The sequence below is a fragment of the Varroa jacobsoni genome, unplaced genomic scaffold (assembly GCF_002532875.2).
Source record: "Varroa jacobsoni isolate VJ856 unplaced genomic scaffold, vjacob_1.0 scaffold_1398, whole genome shotgun sequence".
Taxonomy (NCBI): domain Eukaryota; kingdom Metazoa; phylum Arthropoda; class Arachnida; order Mesostigmata; family Varroidae; genus Varroa; species Varroa jacobsoni.
The window spans coordinates 366,586-390,951 of record NW_019214300.1 but is presented as its reverse complement, the minus strand read 5'-3'; the positions used below and the strand labels follow the sequence as shown (position 1 = coordinate 390,951).

Sequence of the window (24,366 nt, the reverse complement as noted above, 5' to 3'; positions counted from 1 at the left end):
GAGTGAGTCAAAGTTGTTACTATTGTGCTATTGTTATCGGTGCGGCGGTTACGATCTGACAAAAAAGCAGGTCAGCGGAAAACAGGTGTCGAAATCTACAGTGGAATTATACTGGATCGTACGTAGTAGTGAACGGTAGTCATTTGCAGTACGTTGTCAATAAGTCGAATATTGACCACCGGAATAGAACCCAGAACGTTTTTGCGCGTCCAAAAGAAACTATTGTTTAGTCGTATCCAACACTTTCTATGTGTTGCATAGCCATTGTCGCGTGATAACGTCCAACTCCAGTAAATTGCCCTGAAATGTCATGACAATAATTTTCTTCTTGTTAGCGGTTACCTCAGTGTCTATCCAACGAGCTCCCGTGAGCAATTTCAGCAAAATCGCGGTTATCTTTTCAAACAACTGCGCATACCAGTAATGACAAAGAGCTATTACAATGAGCTAGGCCACTCAGATGTTGACGATGGAGGGGTCTGCTAGCGGCAGGCTAAGAAAAACTACTTTAGGGACCCGATACGTTGTTAAACGCCAAAGTCATATGTGAACGTTTGTGCACAGTTTGCTTAAGTAGAAGGACCTGTACTGCAACTGACTGTATGTCACCTGGTGCCAAATCAAGTGAGTTCTTTGAAGAGTAAAAAGAACGCCGCCGTTATAAAAACGACCGCCACAATCTGTCTGCTTGACGCTCCCTTATCTGTTCATTTTATCGTGGTGTATTCCCTTATGCAGTGCCCACACTCCACAAAGTCTTCGACATAGAGGCACCTTTCTTTTTTTACGAGTTCTATCTTTTGCCTGCTCTGCTTCTTTACAGCTCATGGTTGCGTTGCGTACTCTCTAGCCGTCGCCATCAACGTCGCAGTTTACTGTAAGAGGGTCCGGTCGTATATTGATGACGACTCGGTAGTTATACGTCAACCAGAGTAATAGGCAAGCGACGAAATAGCCGAAGATCATCGTATCATTCTTGGAGAAGTAGACTTTTCGGCTGTTGCAACCGCATCTTCCTTGTATATGCGTCCATCGTTGGGGTGGAGAGTCGCTTATTATCCATACTAATTACTATTATAAATTATTATCTGCAAACCTAGTCTAAGCAGGCTAGTCTTCAGGCATCCGAAACACCGACGCTAGTGACTTAGTAAATCCTGTTCAAAAGTGATATTATGGCTTGATTGCAGGTTGCGTTGTATTGGCCACCTTGCAGCTTGGCCATTGGCACTTTATTTAACTCTGTATGTCTGCATAGATATCAGTGGGTATAATAGTGCGACAAAGGAAACATAGCAAAGGTCGCAACTTCGTCTACTTTTTATTTGACGCTCGGCACCGCGAGCATAACAGTGTTATTATCTCAATGTGTTAACAGGACGCTTGAAATTAACATTTTACTTGTTTACCTTTAAACTACTACTCGGGAAACAACCGTAACAATGGGACGCAACGTTCTTTTTAGTAGAATCTTCATGAAAACGCTAAGTTAGGCCACTAGCTAAGCAGATACATCAATGGTTACACAACTGGGTTATTACACGGCGGCCCGGCACCGAAAACAGGATTCTGCTTCCACCCAGGACAAGAACTATTACGACGAATATTAATTACGAGGCCACCACTAGGGGTGCCGCTACGACCCGTGTCAGAGTAATCGTCTCATAGGTCCGATGCTACAAATAGGAAGCTTCACTGACTGTGACAATCTGCTGTTTCGGCGGCTGCTACCATCCCTGTGCGCATTTTTTCCTATCGCCATTAGCTGGGCTAATGCAGTCTGATGTTGGTGGTCCTATGGGTAATGCCCCAAGCGAAAGAGGCAACGGTGTCTTGTATAGGGTCGAGAACTGACGCTATTGGCCAAACAGATAGAGTACTAACAATAATAGCTGACAACAGGGAAAGTAACGGAAGCGATACCGAACGTAGTCATCAGCGAAGACTAACCTAGCAACTCTGTTGTATCCTTGCTATACATACATGGCGTTCTTTTGTAACCAACTAGAGTGACCCTGTCTACGGGAGTATAGCTGTACCGTCTGTACGCTCAAAAGCTACATGTACGCTTGGTTAAACACGACTAGATGAGCGGAGCTCGAACATTGCCCAGCCAAACACGACTGGTTCTAGAGCAATTGAGACAATTTCCCGTCTAAAGAATAACCAACAAATGCATGCGGTGTCAGCCGCCTTCGACTGTTAACTGATGCCGTATGGACGTGCATGTAGTAGTTGACCCGTGTATGCGCAAAAAGCAGCCAGCGCGCACGGGGCACGTTCGCACGAGAAGAGATTTGTGAAATCGTCGATTCCATTTGACAAGAACGAAGGACAGACCTCGTCTTGTGTAAATAGCTAGGCAAAAAGTTCGCTTAGAAATCCTGTCGTCCTATTTTGTTGACACAAGTGTACTCGCGTGTGAGAATATGTTTTTCGTAAGGACACGTGCTTGCAAAGGTGCGAAAGTCGCGAGCGGTGTTGGAGTGACCTTGGAATCAGGTCAAGAAAAATTAGCGAATAAATAGACGGGAGCATCTGTGGTACAGTGTCCATAATTCGAAATAAAACGGACAAAAACGTTGCAACTATCAGCCATGCAGCAATGCAAGCTATTATACGCGCTTATTACGTTAACTTGCAGCGAACGTTCGTGGTTATTTTTTATACCGTTTTAGTACCGCTGCTGCGTGAAGAGGTCATCATCTACGAATGACTGTCATATCATTTGCAGTTTTACTATCGGACACAAACATAGACTATTTCAGTGCCTGCGTACAAATGGATTTGTCGAGAGTACTGTGCTTTGTCATATTGTCGAGCTTTCCAATCGGTTGTGGTTGATGTGCAGCAGTAAGCACATAATCTCTAGTTTCCTATAATATTCTCTGTGTAGGGCAGCTAACGAGCGGAGCTTTTTGCCTAGCACGTGTGAGTAAGAGAACTTCGTGTGTCGGATTCGTGACGATGATACCAACAACAACGCGGCAAAACCAATGATGATTTCTGTATGTATCAATTCAACTAGTGGCTGTGATGACCTCATAGAGTTTTCGGACGGATACAATTCACTATGCGTCGCTCAATAACTTACTCAGAACTGACTATAACTAGCGAAAAACCAAGCGGATTAAGAAGGACTTGTTTCGTGGCCGTCTCCCCCCGCCCCGCCCCGCCCCGCCGTCCTCCAAAAAAATAAATGGGGTTGGTGACTGTGGCGCGTTTCTGGTTCGATAGTAAATGGATTGATAATGTTGAGCAGTGTTCGAGCTCATGGCTTGGCGGGCTGTATTTAAACGCATTTTAACGTGCGGAAGTCCAAATTGTTGCCAGACAGAAGCCTGATGGAAACGAACACGTGTCGCAGTGATTTCGTTAGCGATTCGAAACCAGTAGCAAGTCCATCCCCAAACGGATTGCAAGAACGATGATTCCTGGACCGATGAGGCTGGCCGCTGATCGAGTAGTACTCTTGCGTCAGATGCGCTTGATGCACGAAAGCGTACTGCAGCTGGCCAAAAGGTTACATGTTCGGCGAGCACTCACGGCGCCTGAAAGGTAAAATCAGATGTGCTGATCATTTCGAATTGTTTTGAATGGCCTTTTATACGTATTTGTTTCATAAGGCTCTATAGTGAGACGGATGTTGTCGTCGTGGCTATCCGCATAGAGGTGGATTAGCGTACATTTGATCGTTTTAAGATGTAAAATGTGTGTTATATAGACTTTATTTATTGTACACAGTAGTACGTACATTTGATGAGATTCGATTCTTCATCGCCAATTTCATTAACTAAAATTTTACTAAATTTTGCGCCATAAAGAGGACATAAGGATCTGCTTAGTTGTTTCCCAGCCGTCGTCTACTTACGCCTGACTTTGTGCGGCTATACCTTTCTAAGGGCAGTTTGCTGCTGGCTTCATCATTATCTCTCGCCTGTGGAGCGTGACTTCGAGAAGGGAACTTAACTAACGTCTAGATCAACTTAAAAATAGCCTACGGTTATACCTGTATCGGATCGTTGATCGCTGCTACCGCACGTAAACGTTTCATTTACATACGGTATTTTAATGAAGACTTTCAGCTAAATCAAAATCTTCGAATGTTCACACGGTTTAAGTAATCTTTACCTTCGTACGGCTGCGAAAGATCAGTTAGTGACCTTTAAATATTCACTGTTAACGGGCTCGCACATGATAGATTTGCCACCATTTCGAATACCTATACAATTCTTGAGATACTTAAGTCTTTTGTGAATTACAGATAATAATTTTGAATGTTGTAACGTCACAATTATATATATATATATATATATATATATATATATATATGCACACTGTTCCAGCTAATTACAAATTGTATACTTATAAAATACAAGATAATAGGATGCGGCGCTAAAATCGTTCGAACGTAAGCAATTATTATAAGTTGATTGATCGTAAAAGTTATGTATTGATACAAATTAGTTTTGGTCTTTCCTTTATTTCACAGTTCTGCCTTTCGGTGGCTTTCTATATGCCCCGTTTAGGTCATTCGAGGCAGTCCCCGTGATAGTTTACTGGGTAGCGTATTTGCTTGCTAATCATAGGAACACGCTGTGCTCTAAGCTTGAAGCCAGACATAGACACACTTCGTTTCGTGCTGGATGGAGTGCCTAACGGCGATATCGGACATGACACTCGAAGCATACAGGTCATCATAAAAGTAAAGCGTTATTTACTTATTTCGCTTGCTATACATTTTGTCGATCTGTTCGCTCTGGCTATCGACGGTTTTAGACAATGACCATGTTGCATCTCTACATTGCTCTGCTCGCGTTTTGTTGACGACAAAAGCGGCTCCAGCATCACCTCATTGTCTTGTCGTCGCTGAGGTCCTCAAGCTTGGTAGTAATGTTCGGTAGCTTTCTTGTGCATCCTTGCAATCTCATTGCGGTCCGACGAAACCTGCCACCGAACGATTCGCTATTACAAGCGGCTATTATAGCTGTTTTCGCCCAAAAAACCGGTCGTGGGTGACCAGCTTTTTTGGGGCGATTTATTAGCTGATCCATGGTAGACTTAGTCTATTCTAGTTGGCGTGATCAGCATCACTGTGGTGCGGTTCTTCGTTACTCTGATCGTTGCACGTCTGCTAAGGAATAAGCAGGCGCTTCTACGGACACCCACGCGTCTTTCAGCCTTTCAGCTCCCAAAAGCTAAAGGACAGACGGCTAAACGAACATAGAGTATACGTGCGCTCCCCCACCACCACCATTGTTGCTATTCCCTTTCTTGATTCTGAGCGCGAGAAGACAATAGGAATAAAAATCCGCCGTTGCTCCAATTACAGGGTTTAACGATAAAGGCAACATGCGTCTTTAGTCGAAAGTTCTTACATTTTTCCGCGGAGAGGAGGATCTGTTTGCGCCCTGCAGGAACCAAAAGACCGCACTTGATACTTTTTTTTTGTATTCGGTACAGATACAGTTACTACTATTTTTCGGAACGTCATTTCGAAGCAATAAGCAGCGATAAAGGCAACATGGAAGCCGCCGCACGTAAACTGGCTACTTTTTGGATAAAGACGATGCTGTAGCCTGAAACACTGACCATGGCTTGGTCCGGCATACTAACCGTTTGAGCACTTATTGGAGCACTAACAGCAAAAACAGAAGCGAGCCATCAATCGGACAAGCGGACTAGCAAATATTCAAGCATTGGTTCCTCCTTTCTTTACGCGTAGTACGTTATTCCTTTTTTCGTATCTGGATTTCTGGCCCCCCCCGGGGTCTCTACCCCTTTTGCTCTGAGTTATTCTATATACGTCTACTTGCTGTCGAAGTGTAGGAAGCCGGCCCAGGTCCTAGCTTCCTTTCAGTAGCCTTTCTGAATCCTTCTCGCCGTATAGACCGAGGACACATTGGCGACGCCCACGAAACTAGATGTCCTTGGTGATTTTGTTCAGTTCTATTCATTAGAGGGAAAAATCCCTAAAGGACGTGCTTTCCTTTTAGTACCTTTATCGCTCACCCACCTTGTACCCCACAGAAAAATTACCGATAACGAAGAAGTCCAAATAGATTGAAGGGACTCAAACGAGTGCCGGGCTGAATGCCACCGACAGCAGAGGTGATTGTAGGAATGAGCTGTTCGCAGCAAATAATGTTGGACAGGCAAAAGGCCTCGGCCTGTTGCTAAAACTCTTGGTTTGGGTCACTGCAATGACCGCTGCTATTATTGAGTAGACTGCTTCCGGGGATGCTCGTTACTTTCTCCCAATTTCCGAGCTGACCCTCCTATCGATCAAATGTTTATTGTTATGTATGATATATCACATAAGAAAATAATACATGATGAAGAAGCGGTCGATCTGACCTACGAGGGCTGGATGGGAACAAACAACTAGGGAAAATGAGGGGCCTGTTACTAGGAAAACAGATCTGAGCTATGTTAGAACGGTCTTCGATGAAATCGGTAGAAAACATAAACATGAAAAAAAGAGTAAAGGAAAGAGGTTCCACGTACTAATTCTAATGTATTGAATTATTGGCGTATCTGCGTATTTCAACATTCGTTCACAGAAATAGATAACAGGGAAAAGCTATCATCTTCTGAAGAGATGTTAATCATAGATTAAAGAATCAGGTAATGGAATTGAAACTGCGAACTTATATGCTATAAGCTGTGAAATATTAGATGGTGTTCATATTCAGATTATAGGATAATGAAACTTCCTATAATCGCAGATGATATTCACTGTCTAACCATTTGTTGAAAGGTTTTATCAAAAAAATAGTCTCAGTCAATTTCGCATGTATGGTCATAAACCAATTGACAGAAACGGCCTGATATATTAAATATACAGACAGATACGTTAACGTGTCGTTCTAGAATTTGATGCGTGTCTTACTTGGGCTTTACGCTGTGTTTTTTTAGACATTTGGGCCATCCATTATTCGTACATTGTGACAACAGAATAGAGATCCAAAAGACATTCTAAATGTGTAAGTAGTACAGTGTAGCTATTTAAAAAAAGGTTTGTCGGATTTTGTGCAGGACGCTTCCCGTTGCTTTACGTCTCAATCTTTTAAGAAGATTGCGCTTGAGTTCAGCTCAGACTTGCTAATCGTCGATCTTGGGATAGATTTAGGCAGTTATTTCGAGTCGTGTCGAACCTGTCAGAACGGCACAGAAAACAGAAAAATGGGTTTCTAATGGGCTGGGTAGATACACGACGTGGTGCCTTTCTAAAGCTGGCTAAAAAGTATACCTCGAATGAAATTTTTATTCACAACGAGCAGTGGGCTTCTGGGTTAACGTCAAGCTCAAAACATCATGAACTATAGTTGCTTCAAGCGTGTGGCCCTTTCCAGTGTGTGCACACCTTATGTGAAGCCTAGATTACCTTACGTATCCCTAGAATTAGGGACCAAACTCATTACGACTGTAGTATCTTAAACAAAGCAGGATACAAGCTTGCTCAGACACAGGACGGCATGGTCTCTGGCTGGCTGATATTTGCTCGTGTACGTCACCATTCTGATTATGGACGTCGCTGGTTTGAATTTCAACGTTGACAAATGGCTACCAAAACATGCGATAACCATTACCATATCATTTCGTAAGTATATTTGAGAAATCTCAGATAAGTTCAGCAAACCTTGCCCTAAGTATAGTCGCTAATAGAACAAGTCTTTGACGCTATGCCGAAAGAATGATTCCGCAAACTTGCTTCCAGATAAAAAATGGCCGAAAGTGTTGAAAGAAATGCTAGCTTGAAAAGGTTTTTCTGTGTGTTTAGAAATTTTTTTAATCGATTCAACATCTGAGTGGAAAACACTCTTTACCGGTCATGTTAGTTGCAAAATTACTTTATTATAAAAACATTGAACTACTGAGAACTTGAAGAAAAACATTGAGAAATTATCATCTAGTTAAGCTGGGAAGTCTTCTCTCTTGCGATTTATATGGCAGACTAAGCCATCGAAACTATCACTTATTTAGATCGGTAGATCGAATCATGATTTTCGAAAATTGAGAAAGTTACGAAATTTAAGAAGCCGACAAAGCCTACGAGTCACTTGTTGAATGGCAAAGGATTGTAAATCATAACCGATCTAATATTGATGAGTGAGGCCATTGCAATTATATGTTGAGAAAAACCAAGTTAAGTGTCATCACAACCTTATCGGACATCATATATAATTATCCAGGTCAGAGACATACACAAATACCAGAGAAGCTCTTAGTATAACTTACACGTGCATATTACGTGTTAGTCTAGCTTGATAATGATTTAGGAGTTATTCTTGTTAGCATGTTGCGCTCGGTAGAGTAGTGAGAAATGTCGGAATGGGCTAAAGATTAGCAATGCGCGTAAACGAACAGATAATCACAGTCGATTAAAATTACTTGATTTGGTACTCTTCACGAAGTTACGATTGATCAGACTCATCTTATTAGACAGACAGTTGGCCAAGGCATATTTAGGATTTATGTGAACTTCGCAAGGTCAAGGGTAAAATGTGCATAACGAGGGGTTTGCCTGCCCCAGGGGAACGCGCCGTCACTTCTAGGCCTCCTATGTTTGTAGCCAGAGCAAAGGGTGTAAATTATACGAGCCTGTGTAGAAATGTTTGCAAATCTACGCGTCCTATAGCACGCTGACGTATCGAGAAGAGCTGAAACACTTTTCACGATCGGCGTAACTCTCTACGGACAAACCTATTGAGTTAAACGGAAAGGGAGGGAAATCACGACCTACTGTGTAAGGGTTGTCAGATCAGTGTCGACCTAACCACTCTGACTGAGATACAGCTTTACTGACACAACTACGCTGAGGGAATAACAGCAGCGTCAAAGCATTCTTATGCGACAGGAGCTCTGGGAAAGAAACAATGGGAGAAATGCTTAAAACTACGCACGGCGCCACGGATCTTATTTTACAATAGGCTACTGTCCTTCATGGACTCTAGACTTGAAATCTTCACGTTCTAAGGAAATGCAGGTTTAATAAAAATGTAGGTTATAATAAGTATTTATTATTTCTTTTTTTTTTTTTTATCTACCCCTAACCCAATCAAGCATGCATGTATTCGTATTTCGTCATATAGCTCCCAGAAAATACTACAAGATAACGGGATCCGAATGAAACCCTTTTCTTTCATTTCGCGATCAAACCAAGTAAAAGAACCATATCTGCCTGCTTGTTTCGGCCAAAACTATTGGAAATGACCATAGCGCAATGACACGCGACCATAGGTTTAATCAAACGTGCCTTTAATGAATCTCTTTTCTTTTTTTTTTTTTTATAAAAAAACACATTTTTTAAACATTCTTTTCTCAAAAAATAATGTTTTGCGGCTAACTTTCGTGGACTTTTTTTGACGATTCATTAATGAGACATGGACGCAACTTCGCAGAAACAAAAAATGATAACAGCCTATTTTTTTCGTCAAAAGCACGTGATCGCTTTTGAGCTAAAAATAAAGCAAATATCTTTGATATTTTGGAATAATATTTCAGAATTAGATATGTGCCATTTTGACCGCTGGTTTTCTATCACTATAAAATCACATTATAACCCCTGTGGTTTCTAATAGGAAAACTGTGACAAATGATTCTTGCATCCCTCTGTTGGAATTAAATGAAGTACCATTAACAAAGGATTGCAGAGACCGAAAACGATTATGGTTCAATGGTACCAAATCCGGGCTATAAAACGGTCCATTTAAATTCTCTCAATTTCTGTCGGGTAGTTAAATGTGTACGTGGCTAGGCATTGCCATGGTGTAGGGCGACGTCTTTTTTGATCATTGGTTCGATAGATTTTTTATTATCGTTTTGTTGGTTACTGATGGTAGAGGTCTACACAGACTTTGCAGAATGTGCGATCCTTTCCCAGTTCACCAGATACAGAGCATCACCTTTTTTTGTGGGGCAACCGGGGCTTTTTCCTAGAGTCTGGGTCACTTTTTAACTTCCATTTTCACATTATTGTTATATATAGCCTATTTTTCATCATTCGTGACTAATCGTCTCAGAAATAGCTCAATTTTGCACAGTTTCGGAGAAGGGCCAAGTAAATTCTTTTGCTCTAACATTCAAACATCGAGCTTTTTTTTTTTAGCCAATTTTCTTCTAACGATTCAAAACTGTTCTGCGGTGTGTGGTTAACTCGTTGATAATAACATGGCTATTTACATTTTACTCAACTTCTTCTGTAACTCGTCGATCATTACGGTAAGCGTCTTTCATAGAAAAATATCCGGAACAAAAGCAACGGAACCATCTTCTGGCTTTCCCTTCCAATCATGCATCTCGGCTATAAACATAACGTAGAAATTTTTTAATGGGCCTCAGCAAAATTTGTGCCTTTATCGTAGCAAAATTGTAACAAATGTCATCCAGCTTGAAGTCACTCTATCTAAAGTCTAACTAAAGGCATTCTAGCGCTGTTAACGCGTCTGCTAATGCCAACGTCTAACATTCAAGTTACGTTCAAATTCTTCATTCAAATGCTGACACGACGCGTGTCCTATCACGCTTTAAAGCGATCTAGCCGGTTAATACTTTTCCCAAGCTAATATAAGTAAAGAAATAAGATTCTCATGAAGGTATACATGGTTACATGCTACTTGAGCACTCTTCACTTTTCTTGTGGAACGAAGTTTTGCCCCCCACGGTACGCTGAATATTACCGCTGACGCTGTTCCCATCTGATCCTGTTAGCATCTCTCTCATTGTTTTTAAGAAATCTGTACAAATATAATTATGTGTAACGCACCGCACTGAATCGCATGGTTGGGTTATGCAAGCTAAATTGACTTAAGGACCAAAAGGCTTCGCCCTGCATTTCGTTTTACTGAATAATAAGGGCCCCTCAAAGAAAATATTTTTCCGTAATCCCTATCCTTATACGCCCTGTGGTCCAACTGTGAATCTTGCGACCTAATTTGTTTTCCTTTTACTAAAGCTCGAGTTCAAAGGTGTGCGGATCAACGGATAACTACTAGCCATATATTTATATTGGACAAAATTAGGTTGACGTCAAAAGCGGATCTGCGATTCCCGCTTCACAGGCAAAGGGATATCAACGGCCAGGCAGCTGAGACACTGCACACGCGTCAACCCTTAAGAGTTACGACTGGCGGCATTAAACAGAGCATTCAAAACGCAGGCAAATCCTGTTTCAGTTTTGCAGAGTGATTTGACTTTCATGACTGCATACAACTGCTACAACCGCGTGCGGTCTTTTCGTCGCTACTAATAAAATCCAGCCAGATTTTCTACTTGATTATTTTTCTTTTATCAAACTTATATCTCTTCATATATATTTGTGTGACACTTGTTAAAAGCTAAATGACAAAAAGCTGACCGACTGTGGATGAATGGCCCAGGAATAGCGGCAGCAACAACATTCAGGCTGACATAGAGTTGCAAACTATATATAAGGCGTTGCTGCTGCAAATCCTTGAAAACTGAGGCCGGGTTTCTAGTCAGCGCATTGTATCTATGTAGAAAAAAAAAATGGCAGTAGTTATTAATACAACAATGGCAGGTACGAGATCTCCGATCAAAGCATGTAATTACAGAGGGACCGAGTGGACAGACCAGTCGAACGCGGTCACGCTCCATTGTGTCATAGAGTGAGGGAGACCGGAGGAACTCTTTCTTTCTGATGTTGTAACTCGGGTGCCGCGCAAATGGGAAGTCTTGCAGCCCCCCTACTTGCCCGCCCAAGGAACAAAACCTGCTTGAAAGAAGATAGACTCGAGGAAGGCAACAGCCCACCTTGTCTTTCGCTTTCCCCGTTGGCCAATGATTTCCCCGTGACTCTACCGACTAACGACCACTTGATGCTCGATTCTTGTCAAACAAATTCTCCCTTGTCGAGAAGCAACGCAACGGAGGTGCCTCAAGATGTATTAAATAATTTCTTCCTACCTCATTTACTTTCTTCTACGGTCCCTTACCCTCCTCGCCATGATTAAACATGACTATACTAGGTGGTTGCACTAGTCCATACAGTCCTGGTTGTAAAGCGCACATCCTCACTGGGTCGCAGCCTATAGCGGACGTTGTCTTGGACAGCCGAGCTACCATATCAAACGTATACAAACGAAGCCATACGCCTTAGCAGTCTCACATTTTTACATGTGCTTCCGCTAACTCTAGTTCTAAAATTCTTCCTCAGAAACACCGCAAGTCTGGTACGCTCGGCAGCACGTTCGGTTGGTTCCTGCCCTCTTCTTGGACAAATGCAGAATTCTTGCAGCTTATCGTCTCAACAATGATTAGGGGTCGTTCTGACTGGTAGCACCTTTGGGATATGCTCTGGAGCTTATCTGTGGCTGTGAGTGTCCGTCCTTTGGAAATTTGGCAAATAAACATTTCGTAACCGAGATACTCAATCACCTCATGTTCGTTATGACAAAGGAGCCATTAGTGAACAGCAGGTTTCGAGGTCTCGAACTCTAGGATTTGACAAAGGCCAAAGAAATCGAGCTCCTGTGGAAGAGATGTGAGCCACTTAACACCGGGGTCGGTCGCCTTACGACAGCGGGGCCAATATTAGTATTTCTGTCCCGTTCAATAACTGCGTTGCTATAGCGCTACTGCGCCTAGTTCCTTAGGAACTTATGGAATGGAATTTTTCCCTTTTAAACAGAGTACTCAAGCATGATAGCGAACTTCCTCCAAGCAGAGTTCTCAGTGGATCTACACATGGATGTATATTTTAAAAATATTTGTCCAAAGATACAGCTCAGTGTTAAGTATTGGGATACGTTGGGTCATACTGGAAAGAAGACGAATCGAAGATTAAACTACATGTAATGCGTTCGATCACGATTACACGGTGTTCAGGCGGTATCGGGCTACCTAGTTTGTGAATAGCAACACAGCACTAGGTTCGTTGACGTCTACGAATACAATATCCGGACCACGTCAAGATATGCTGGTCTATTATTACAGTCGAGGGAAAACGTTCTAATTTTCAAAACAGAACATTCATGTACTTTCTGTCATATATTGCAGTCCAAGCTTGGTCGAATCAGTATATTAGGTACGTCTACAGGATCCTAGTATTGACAAACATAAACACTTAAAAAATATGCGTTAAGCCACAGAGTACCTGACGGCGTTCGGCATAGGTTGCCCCTGCACCTTTTTAAGGTGAAATCTGCCTTTCCTTTGATTATTTCCTCTTAATTGATACTTACTTTAGTTACTGTTTATTCTAAAGATTCACCAAATCGTTACAATTTAGCGCTTTACCCATCCAGCACGATTTGTGCTGTAAGCATCAACAATATGACATCGCGCTAGGTTATCACGTTCTCGTCCGCCGTCTCGCCCCCGAGCGTTGGCGCTATTTTATTTCAGCGAATTTTGCGCCTTTCAAACCGCTGTTCCTGGTTTTTAAGAAAAGAAGTTAACAATTCGCTCGTTAACTTAATCTTTAGCTAGGTTCGTCTCCTTGCAGGGCACTATCTAAAGGCCATCTTCTTTAAAGTTGAGTAGCGTCAAAAGTGTTGTTAATCCTTTGCCAGCTAAACTGACCGAAGGGTTATGTGGTTGCGCGTTTCTTCGATGCCTGTCGCTTCCACCCCATGATGGTAGCTGTTTGACGCGAGGCTAAGCGAGCTCAACCTAGCATTATCGACAATCCTGTATGGAGGCACATGCATCACGGAGGTCCAAGAAGTGAAGGCTATTCTGGTTCCTTCGATTGGTGGGCATTGTTCGAGCGCTGCCGATGCAAGCCCTTCTGTATAGAAACAAGAAAAACAAATTGGATGAAAACGTCTGTAGAGTTAGTAACTTAGCCCTTCGATGGGCCATCACGTTTGCACCAACGAGTCAGGGCAGCTGAACGTTTGTCGTCGGAACTTCCATCGAATAAAACTGTTACACTGTTGCACGCCCTGGTATCAGCTCTTTGACGGCCATTATGTTCTGTGCGTTCGTTTATAGGAGTATGTCAAAAGGGCAACGATGCTATATATTACCAACGGCAATACAGAGGAATACCCCACAGGCCCGAACTTCTTACGCGGACTACAATGAGTTGCCAACGAAGAGATTGTAGAGAAAAGTTTCAAAATGGGCAAAAGCAGCTAATTAGTTAATTTATTATGGATGTCACATTCATCCCTGCAATATATTGAATCGTGCAGAATGCGGCCTGCACTAATTTAGTTGAGTGGGTAAAGCCTTTGCCACTTGGTTGCTTTTCCGGTTGTTCCATGTGTCAACTCCTTTCGTGCAGGGCTGATATACGCGCGAATTTTTTTATGTCACTGTTTCTGACTTTTAAGTAAACGTACTGCTCCTAAATCGCCCTTGGACGTAAAACACGGGATTATCTGTCTTTGTGCATTCCCCTATACAGCCTCTACACATCAAGCAGTTCTTAGATTTTGAAGAAAGAAAACCCTGGCTGCAGGCTAAACGATAGCTGGTGCTCATTTGACGATGTTATTGGTGGAACAGGCCATGCACTGCCTGCGGAAGATGCATGTCACGCAGCACGCGGTGATGCATAGCATAACAACAGGAAAAGTGAGGAACACAAATTTTTAGATCTTTAGCAAATCTTCCACTCTTTCTTCAGTTGTCGCGCCTGCTACTAATGTTCCGAACATACTGACACCCTTAACATGTCGTGTAGTTTCATATGATAACTTGCACGATAGACAAAGCAAAACATATCTAGAAAGATACCAATAGTCGATGAATCACAACAATATACCGTCAATAAGACCGGTAACACTCTTTCTGTTGCTGATATCTAAACATGCATAAGTAACTTCAAAAAGATGAAACTACATGAAGTGTTACACATCCACAAGTGCGCTCATATACGCTTTCGGTTAACGTCGAATAGCTCCGAATGCCACGAATGATTGTTCTAAACAAATACAAGTACTTTACAAAAACAAGAGAGCGTTTCATTCACGTTCTCGAAAATGAAATGCTCCATAACTGAATCGTCAATTTTGTCAGCAAGTCATTGTCATTGATATGAGAGATCCGTCGAGGAAGCGGTAGAGAACCAGCTGACATGACGCCGGCAATACAAAAGACACACGATAAAAAAGATCAGTCGTTGAGAAACGCTCTATTATATAACGCTCTATATAACACAATGTGATGAAGTACACGTCCGTCAGACACCGCTAAGGCTGTAGTTGTAGTAGCATCAGTTGTTGAAAATAGGCGTTTATATAAAGAGATAGACGCCGTTCAGTTCTCACGCCCTTTTTCATAAGGTATTCAATGTAGGCTCAAAAGGAACGAATGCATCAAATTACATGGGCATAAACACTGTTAAATAAACCACAGTAGAACGGATTTCTACACCTATTCGTTACCAATAGGGAGCAAAATTATGAGAATAATAATATTAAATGCATTATTAAATATAATAATAGATTTATGTAATATAATAGGGACATATACTTTTTATAACAAGAGGAAGAGATCTTTCCATACTGCTAACATGGACGAAACTTTCAGTTGGAGCATTGACACCGAAGGATTTCCATTGCCAGTTTTGAACCTCATATAATAAAAACAAAAACCACGAAGCATACGTACTATTCACAAAGCCACCTGGGTCATCCTTAGGCTTAGTGTCAGCTAATAGGAGCGCCGTCAGAAATAGCAGTTTATTTGCCCCCCCCCCCCCCCACACACACAAACACCTATATCCAAATTTCTATGGCTTGTCAAATTATTTAGTTTGACTGTGACAGAATTATACAATGTGGAAGGAATACATACATCATAAATGGAACAGCATTTTAGAATGAAAGATTTATACAGCCGGAATTCAAATATAGAAGTGAATAGGCTGGATCCCTGCCCCGACAAGAACAAGACCCTTAAATGCCAGAGGCCAGTGTCTACCGTTACGGGCAAGGCCCTGACGTGACAAACAATAGATCGCTCCAATGGGCTGCTTCGCGGAACTCGGCTAAATAACCGCGTGAACGGCAAGCAACAAGTGGATTGGATGCTTAATAGGCCTTTTAGTGTCGATAATCCGTTGAAGCGAATTGGTCCAGTCATAACGCCTTGCCCGTAATGCTTGTCCTCTTGAACTCTTGTGGTTTTAGGTGTGTACATTATCGAATACAAATTGTATTTTTTAAAAAAACAGTCGCAAATCAAAAATGGTGCTTCAGTTTATTTAGCTTTATTGTTAAAGTTTCTTCCCTTTCGAAATGTTTTGATTAGTTTTAGTCCTGCATTTAGCGAAGGGGTTAGTTATTTGAGAGATGCGCGTAAAATTTCATAAGAAATAGCCTGAAAGCACTTTCCTTGTAGGAATTTAGTAGATTCTAAGCTTATGGCAAAGAGGAACAAGCTTGCTTGCTATAGCAGTTATTGTTGGAAATGATCTGCGTCATGCAATAGGATGTCAGAAATACGTGTATACGACAACGACAATATCTAAATAACAAGCATATAGGAATTATCTTCGAAGAAATAACAGCGTACAAATGAGAAGAACTGACTGCGCGTACCTAGACAGTATCTCCGACGACCAGTTGACACCTGCTAATTGCTACATGAATTAGCCATTAGCTATTGTCAATATCTGGGCTTAAACCTCTTCATGATAACGTTGGCCTCACTGCTTGGCACGACCAGTTTTACCCTAACCGCTACTATATCTGTTGTGCTTATGGTCGGCTAAGTGCCGGTGCCAAATGAATGTTGACATCGAACGCCTCGCTACCATGTTCCTCTTTACAGCTATATAATGTTATTGGTTTCTACTGCTGAAGCTGTTTTAACTGTTTTGAAGTTTCACGTCGCTTCTCGCGCCGTAGATCGTCTGAATCTACTTCCTGCCATCCCGACAGCGCAGGGCGTCCTAGTAAATGAGGAGTAAATATAATGCACAGCGAAGACAGGACAAGGACGAACGAAACAATTCCAACGACTCCACGAACGAGGAGCTGTCTTGCATTCTGCTATATGTATTACACCATTGAATGTATAGCGTGTATTGCTGAGGGAAATGTGGGGCTGATCGGCATAAGCTGATATAAATTTTGACCAGTATGGTAAGCAGCGGCCGGTTCAAAGATAACGATACAGATCTGCTGAAGCATCCAGACGGCCGTCTACAACGATTCAGTTGTCAATCGAGTTTTACCTCGGTGTCGTCAATCCAGGCCGAACAGACTGCTAACCCTGCTTGACATCGGTTGCTTGGAGATCCTGATGTCAACCCATTGTTACGGTGAAGTCACCTAAAAATGAATTAAAGGTCGCGGGACAGGTATAATGTAATGGGGAAAATGAAAAGGGCGGAAACGCTGGGTTTTCAGAAGTTGTTACGTAAATGTTGGTAACAGCAAAGTAGAAGCGTAAGTGAACCAGAAGGACTAGAGTGCTCTAGTTGTGCTAACGCAGGTTAGAAATGGATGTGTGCAGTGAAAAACATGGATAAGGTTTAGGCTTCTACCTTATCAGCAAGAGTGAGATTTGGAAAATGAAGGAAAAGTGCCCTAGTGGGATAAGTAGTTTATTCAATCGTTGTTCCATATGGCCGTGGAGCTGGATTCACCCAAGGGCATCGACAACATGTTCGGCCTTATAGTCATCGTGTCCGGCGGCCTCATAGAGACAGGTCACGAAGCTAAAAGGCTAGAATGATCCAACATACAGCGAACAAAGTAATCATTGCAAAGCAAAGTCGATGAGAATCTGCACGGAACATGTACCGATACGATTCAACTGTATGCTAGAAACAAAACTAAAAGCTAAGGCAAATCAATCGCACCGAAATAGATCGACAGCATACGGACAGTGTAAGTATCGTAAGAGTACACCCATCGATTTTCATACGGCGGCATTCGACCGCTCTGCTAACCTATTACGCCGATAATACAATGCATGTACAACATTCGGGAACGCGTAAGAAAGGCTAAAGAGAACACGTTTGCGAGTCACTCGAATATTGGGAACATCGACGAAATTCGTTGAGACCGAGTTACTTCTCGCAATGAGGCCTGACAAATAACCCGGGACCTCGACTTCAAAGTTAGTACAGCAGGGTGAAACAACGTCAAGTGAATCGACGTACTCACGGCTACCCAGTTAACGCCATACAGGAGAAGTAATGGACGAGGGACAGGCTAAGATGGGTGTGCATTAGGTGCCGTCTTCAGCGCCCATTGCAAGCTATAAAGCAGGTTTGTTAAGGAGAGGCCTACTTTGGACCTGGCCAAAATGTAAACAGCACTGATCAAGTGGCTTCTAACAGATGTATATAGGCAGTATATAAGAATATCGGTGCCATTGAAGGAAACGACTTACAATAGAAGCTGCACAGTTCTTCAGCCGTAGATGACCTATGGTTAAGAGTGGTGGAGAGGAGTAAGGGAGTGAACTAATTAGAAATTTTGTCTTGGTTAGACAAAATTATTTCTGCTCCCTAACGCTTATAGAGAAGGGCGCCCTCATAAAAGACGTAGAACCGGCGCGCAGTTTTAGCTTTGAGTACACCGGAGGCAGACCGAGCAGGTGCAAGCTCTCCCTTGTGAGTTCGCTCTTCGTTAATGCTCGTTTTCTAAATATATTAATTGAAAACGTTCAATACCCTATATCTACTGCTATTATTGTTATTACTACTATTATTATACCTTTGTGCAGGTCCCCTGTCTGTTAAAAGGTTACCCTAAATCGAACCTTATGATGTATATGCATGAGCCCGTGAAAGTTTGGGTATTTGGTTGTTGATCAGAGGGGGATTCGGCTTTTTTTACCAGTTTACCAGTGGTACTACGACGCGCATTATGTGACACGTGTCGCGTCTTTTGTTCACTCGAGATTTTTCCAAGTTAAAGACTTTCGGTTCAGTCGTATGTAAACGCACAGGCAAGCTTCAATTCGTGAAAATGGCAACGTTCGGCGTCCGGTACAAAAGTTACACCCCTCAAATTAACTTCATTAGCGATCAATAGCCGTCGAAGGAGTGTCCGAACGAATAATGAAACTTCACCGTTCCAATTTCTTCCATCAATTAACCAGCCTACAGCAATGTTCTGAACTCAATATATTTTTCTTGGCTAATTGTTCAATACTATAAACGTATGATAGTTATCGCTGAAGACATTAGAAGAAGCTAGTTATAATGGGGTTGTTATTTTAAAGTATGTGCACGTTGATCTGTCTTATGCTACATGCGCTGACAAAGGCATATCGACGTGAAAGCAGCCTCGAAACACAAAAAGTTCTTCACCGTATAAAATAATAATAATGACAATAAAAAGCCTGAAGCAGTAAAATAATAATCATACATTGATATTGAACAGCAGATCGTGCCAATAAGTTGTACAATTCGATTGCGGATCTGTAACGAAAATGCATCATTATCAGCTTGTTAATGAAATAAAACAATATTTTTGTTTGTTATTCATAGAAACGCTTAGATCACAAAAAATTGTCGGTTATTACATTACTAAGTAGTAAGCGTATGATACAGTGCACTAAAAGTCATTTTTGAATTATTTCGTGTATGCAATATATTACCCAACTATCGTGACATCGCTAGGTCATACGCGACTACTTAGTAATTCTAGTAACCAAGTAAACGTTTCGCTATTATAATAAATATTCTGTCACATCAGTCTCACTTTATCCGATTCCAGAATGAGTGAAGGCGACACAAACTCGAGTGGCGAGGGTACGGGGGGAGATATGGGGCTCACGATGAACCACTCCGGCGGTGGATCCGTCGAAGGCGGCTTCAGACTGCGCGCCCGAAAGGGAGCCCTAAAAAAGAAGAACGTGTTCGTCGTCAAAGACCACAAGTTCCTACCACGCTTCTTTAAGCAACCAACCTTCTGCTCGCACTGCAAGGATTTTATTTGGTAAGGATTTCGTCAATATCTATACAAAGGCTTAAGCGTATCTTTGTTTTCTTACTATTTTTATTATTCAAACTGGCTCTGATTTCGACGAAGAAAAGTTTTCATTGGAAGATGAGGTATTTGTTCAGCCGTTATCTTTGACAGGTCCTAACAGATGAGTCTGCTGATACTCAGATTGTGAGCAGAATTAATAGTATACAATAAAATTATCAAGGTTTGTATGATCATCTCTTCCTCAGTACTATTAACTGATATAGCCAGATATAAATGGACGTATCTCTTCGTATATCAGTCATATCATTTACTAAATTGATCGACCTGCCATGTAATGAATCTGATGACGTGTGACGATGTGTATATGATGAGAAGAGCGTAGCGTACTGGCTTTTCTAAATGCAAACATATGTGAAGCTTGTGGATAAATTTAATTGAAAATCTCTCTTTGAGCGGCTGCCAGAGATTTTTGCCAGAGGAATCTATATCTAATTTTTAGAATGTTTGGAACAGAGCTGAAATCGTATGAGATATCTTGCATGCATCTATTTATTTACCATAAATAACCAGTTTGATTCATATGATCAAAGCCAGATCCTGCAATCAACACCAGCTGGTACCATATAATACCATATAGTGAACCTAGCTATGGAATTAGAGTCGACTCCCGGAAACATTATTATTATTAATTAAAGTCATGACTGATGTTAACTTTAGCGTACCGATAACACTCTGACGTTACCACTATTGACACCTAACAAGTGACATATTATTGGTCTTTCAAAATAATGGCCGTTAGACATGAGCGTTTGCCGGTCGGAAAATATTCTCTTGTACCTTCTATATCACTAACTGCTTCCTAACCAGGTGTATTTCTTACGGTGATTTATCGAATTATCTTTTTGTTACTTTCATCATCATAAGACCTTTTCCGTCACATATAAAATACTTTTACGTTAGGGATTCATCGAGAACGGTCAATTAATAGATGCAGTCTTTTTCAGCGATATGTCCGAAGAAGTAGACTTTCAGCCCGTAAATGTCGATGAAGCACACTACACATTAGAGTACACATTCACCCCCTGCAAAAAAATACCATATAATCGGGCCGTGTTATCTGCCAGCGTGAATTAAAGTAGTTACCTTTTTAATTTTTAAACATTAGAATAAGATGTTCTAAACACGAGTTTATATATGAACATTACTAATATTACTATTATTAGTTATTAAATTGAATATGAACGAATCGCGCACGCTGATTTCTGTTTCAATAACACATCGCAATAGTTAGTGAGCCAAAATTATTATCTTAACTCTTTTTATCGTAACTCCTCACCTGTCTCACGCGGCTGTTCACGTTCATAGAACGTTTACCTAACCTCTTAATTCTTAAATCACATTCTCATTATCATTAAAATTAACCTCGGCAAAACTTCTGCCAAAACATCCGCGCCGCTAGTATCAATGCGTACCTAGTCCACGTGAATGCAGCAAATCAGCACAAAACTATACTAAACGTGGTCCATCCTATAGATTGGCGACAGTTGTCCTCTGCCATGGCCTAAGAAGCTCATTTCTTCTATAAATAGTAAAGGTGCCGACTATTATTATTTGTGAATTGTTGTACCTTTTTTTTTTTAGAAATACACCGGAATAATAAGACGCGACTCATGACTTTTGCTGTGCCTGATTATAAAGGCGAATTAAATTGATTACACTTACGTTCGAGAAGTTAAGGAAGACTCGATTTTATCGTGGGAAATTGCTACTTTTTGTACAATCTGCTGACTTTAGAAACAGATGTAACGCGGTTCATTTCGATTGTCTGGGACTATGTTGCAATTTTAGTTCACTAACTATTGAATTCACGGTATCGATGCAACTTACTAACGAATGCTCCTTAATTGGTAACGAATGAGAATATAGTTTCGCGCTTACCGACTAATGCCCAACCTGCAAGGATTGCCGTACCGCCATCTCGGTCTTCACAGCGTAATAGAAGTGCTGGTTGACCAAACTGTTTTTATTATTTAAAAAATGACAATAAGATTCGCAAAGTAAGAAGTGCTCGACAATTCGGCATCGAATATATTGTCGATTTTGCTGCAATGCAACCGTTGTTATTACTATTAATTACAGATACTTGTTCGGTCTATCGGACCGTCCTTACCTTTCATATGAATATTTACAAATAACATGAAGACGACTATCTTTCTCCGAGGCGTATTACGAATCTCTATAAAAAGACCAAATTCTGTCAGACACGATAAGTTCAGGATCAGCGTACTGTACGCTTTTTTTCTTAACGTAATAATCTATCGCAAGCAAATTGCTGCGTTCACTTTTATAATTTTTCGGTCTGTGGCAAAGCAAATCAGTCAAAGCGACCGCGCCCTCGAGACTTTCAAAATCATGACATCGTTCGCATTTATGCTTACGGCTGAATGGTACATAAAATTCTAAAATACAGGATGAACCAGAGCGAACTCATCGGACTCAACTTCATAAGTCAGTCTTCCCTTGCCGGTGCCGTGTTTACTGATTTGACGTGGCAGATTATGACAGCCGCAAGATCAATTTAGTCAATCAATCAAAGGGCGGGCAATGGAGTACAGGCAGAACGGGAAACTATTTTCCGGTTATAAAACTGAGGATTATGAAACGCAAACGAATGCCTTTCCGTGCAAAGCCACACTCAGAACAACGTGATTATCCAACGAGATCAAGTTCTTCTAAAACCTTCTTTTGCAGGGAGGAAATGCTTCTATTCATACCAGATGGAAAAAGACCGCTTTGGTAATTATTCTTCGAAGTCGAACACAGTGGAAGTGGTACAGGACAGCGGTTATACTGCGCCGCTGCATGGCTAACAGTTGATTTCGAATTTTGGCGCGTATATGCCATATTGATTTTGTACTGATATGACTTAAAAGCGCAAAATTTGAAATTCACCGGCATTCAAGTACCCCGAAACGCAACGAGCTATAACGAACGACAGTCGGTACTTGTTTTTATGCGAATAAACCTCAGAGTGGCTAGCGACGACAAGGTAACCTAACGACCTATATGGAGATATCTTTATTTGTTACGAGTCTAATACACACACAATGCAATGCATGGCCATCACTCCGAATTACAGTAATGTTAATTAGCATGTAAAAGTAGACAAATGGACTATGTTAAGGAAAACGTTGATCATAATGCGACACCGATACGAAATTTGTTATCAGAATGTTTGAATTTGGTATTATTATATTGGCTATTATTTAACAAGATCATTAGTGGGAGAATAACGCTTTGTGATGCTGACCGACTTCAAAATGCTTGTAATATTAGTGTGTCATATCTGTGTAAAAGTGGCTTACTTAGGTTGACAACATGATAGGAAAGAAACGGGATTTCCCATGTCGTTATATTACTCACTCTACAATGGAAGTGGTATTAATAAACATGATCGATTTTCATAGCACCATGTTACCTAAAGTCCTCACAAAGCTCTATATCTAACAGTTCATTGTTGTATATATGATTCACATCATAAGTGCATAAATCCGATTGCATAAAAAAAAATATATATATATATATAATAATGATAAAAGAATAGCTGTCTTGACAGAAAGTCCAGCTGTCAGGACTGGGCCATCCGACCAACATAAAAAAAAATAATGGGCTTTACCTTAGTGAGACCCGTACGTAACGGTGTTATTCAAACCGTCTTAAGAAGAAAATAAAAAATCTCGCCTGATGTGTCACGCGGCTGCAGGACTATTTGTACCCAAAGAAGCAGCTATCCCCACGGCTTCTTCTGCTCAACCCGAGATTGGGAGCTATAGGGTTAGGATTATTCCTATCGAATGTAAAGGCAGAGGTTGTTGCACTACCATAATATCGCGCATGAAAAACACGGAAGTAGTCCGTTTGTGTGTGTGTGTCTCTTAATGTTTGTACGGCGTTTTAAAAGCAGAATTCATTCACGAAAGACTCTCGGAACGACTAAGCCCTCTTGGATTTTCGCACTAGATTGGATCGCCTGCTAGACTCCATTGTCTTGGAAGAAGTTTATAAATACTACCACGTGTACTGCTTATCCATTGTGACCTTAGCAAGATAAAACTTTAATGGAATTATTGATTAAGGATGGGAGACGCAAAAATAGAAGTTTGGTTGGTTAGACGAAAATAAAACAACTAATAAACTCTATTAGTGCTTTCTACGACCGGAAACGATAATCAAGTTTATTAGTCTACAAGAAACAGGACATTCGAAAAAACGTTTTCTGTGACTTCGGTTGTTATTGATTCAGATGTATTAAGAACTCAACGGAATAATTCTTGGTTTAATCTTTACGTTTTTTTTTGTAACGTTCTTTATGTCAAAAACCCTCGGACAACACCGATTCGTAAATGTGTTTGTATAGTATGTTAGCGTATCCAACATTGCTTCTTAATCACCTATATCCTTTCCATGTGCCTATTTTTATGTAAAGTCGATATAT

The 24,366-nt window shown here is 41.2% G+C and overlaps 1 protein-coding gene across 3 annotated transcripts in view; it reads left to right on the top strand.

The window, feature by feature from the left end:
• Nucleotides 1–24,366, top strand: part of Pkc53E (Protein C kinase 53E) — a 214,868-nt gene that overhangs the window by 118,678 nt on the left and 71,824 nt on the right. For 2 of the 3 annotated variants that reach the window (XM_086972146.1, XM_022849287.2), the window contains one exon: nucleotides 19,656–19,877. In XM_086972146.1, the coding sequence (XP_086828272.1) occupies nucleotides 19,656–19,877 (222 nt within the window). Of the gene's footprint in view, nucleotides 1–1,600; nucleotides 3,559–19,655; nucleotides 19,878–24,366 lie in introns of those variants that run through there. The other variant, XM_022849286.2, reaches the window with a different exon arrangement.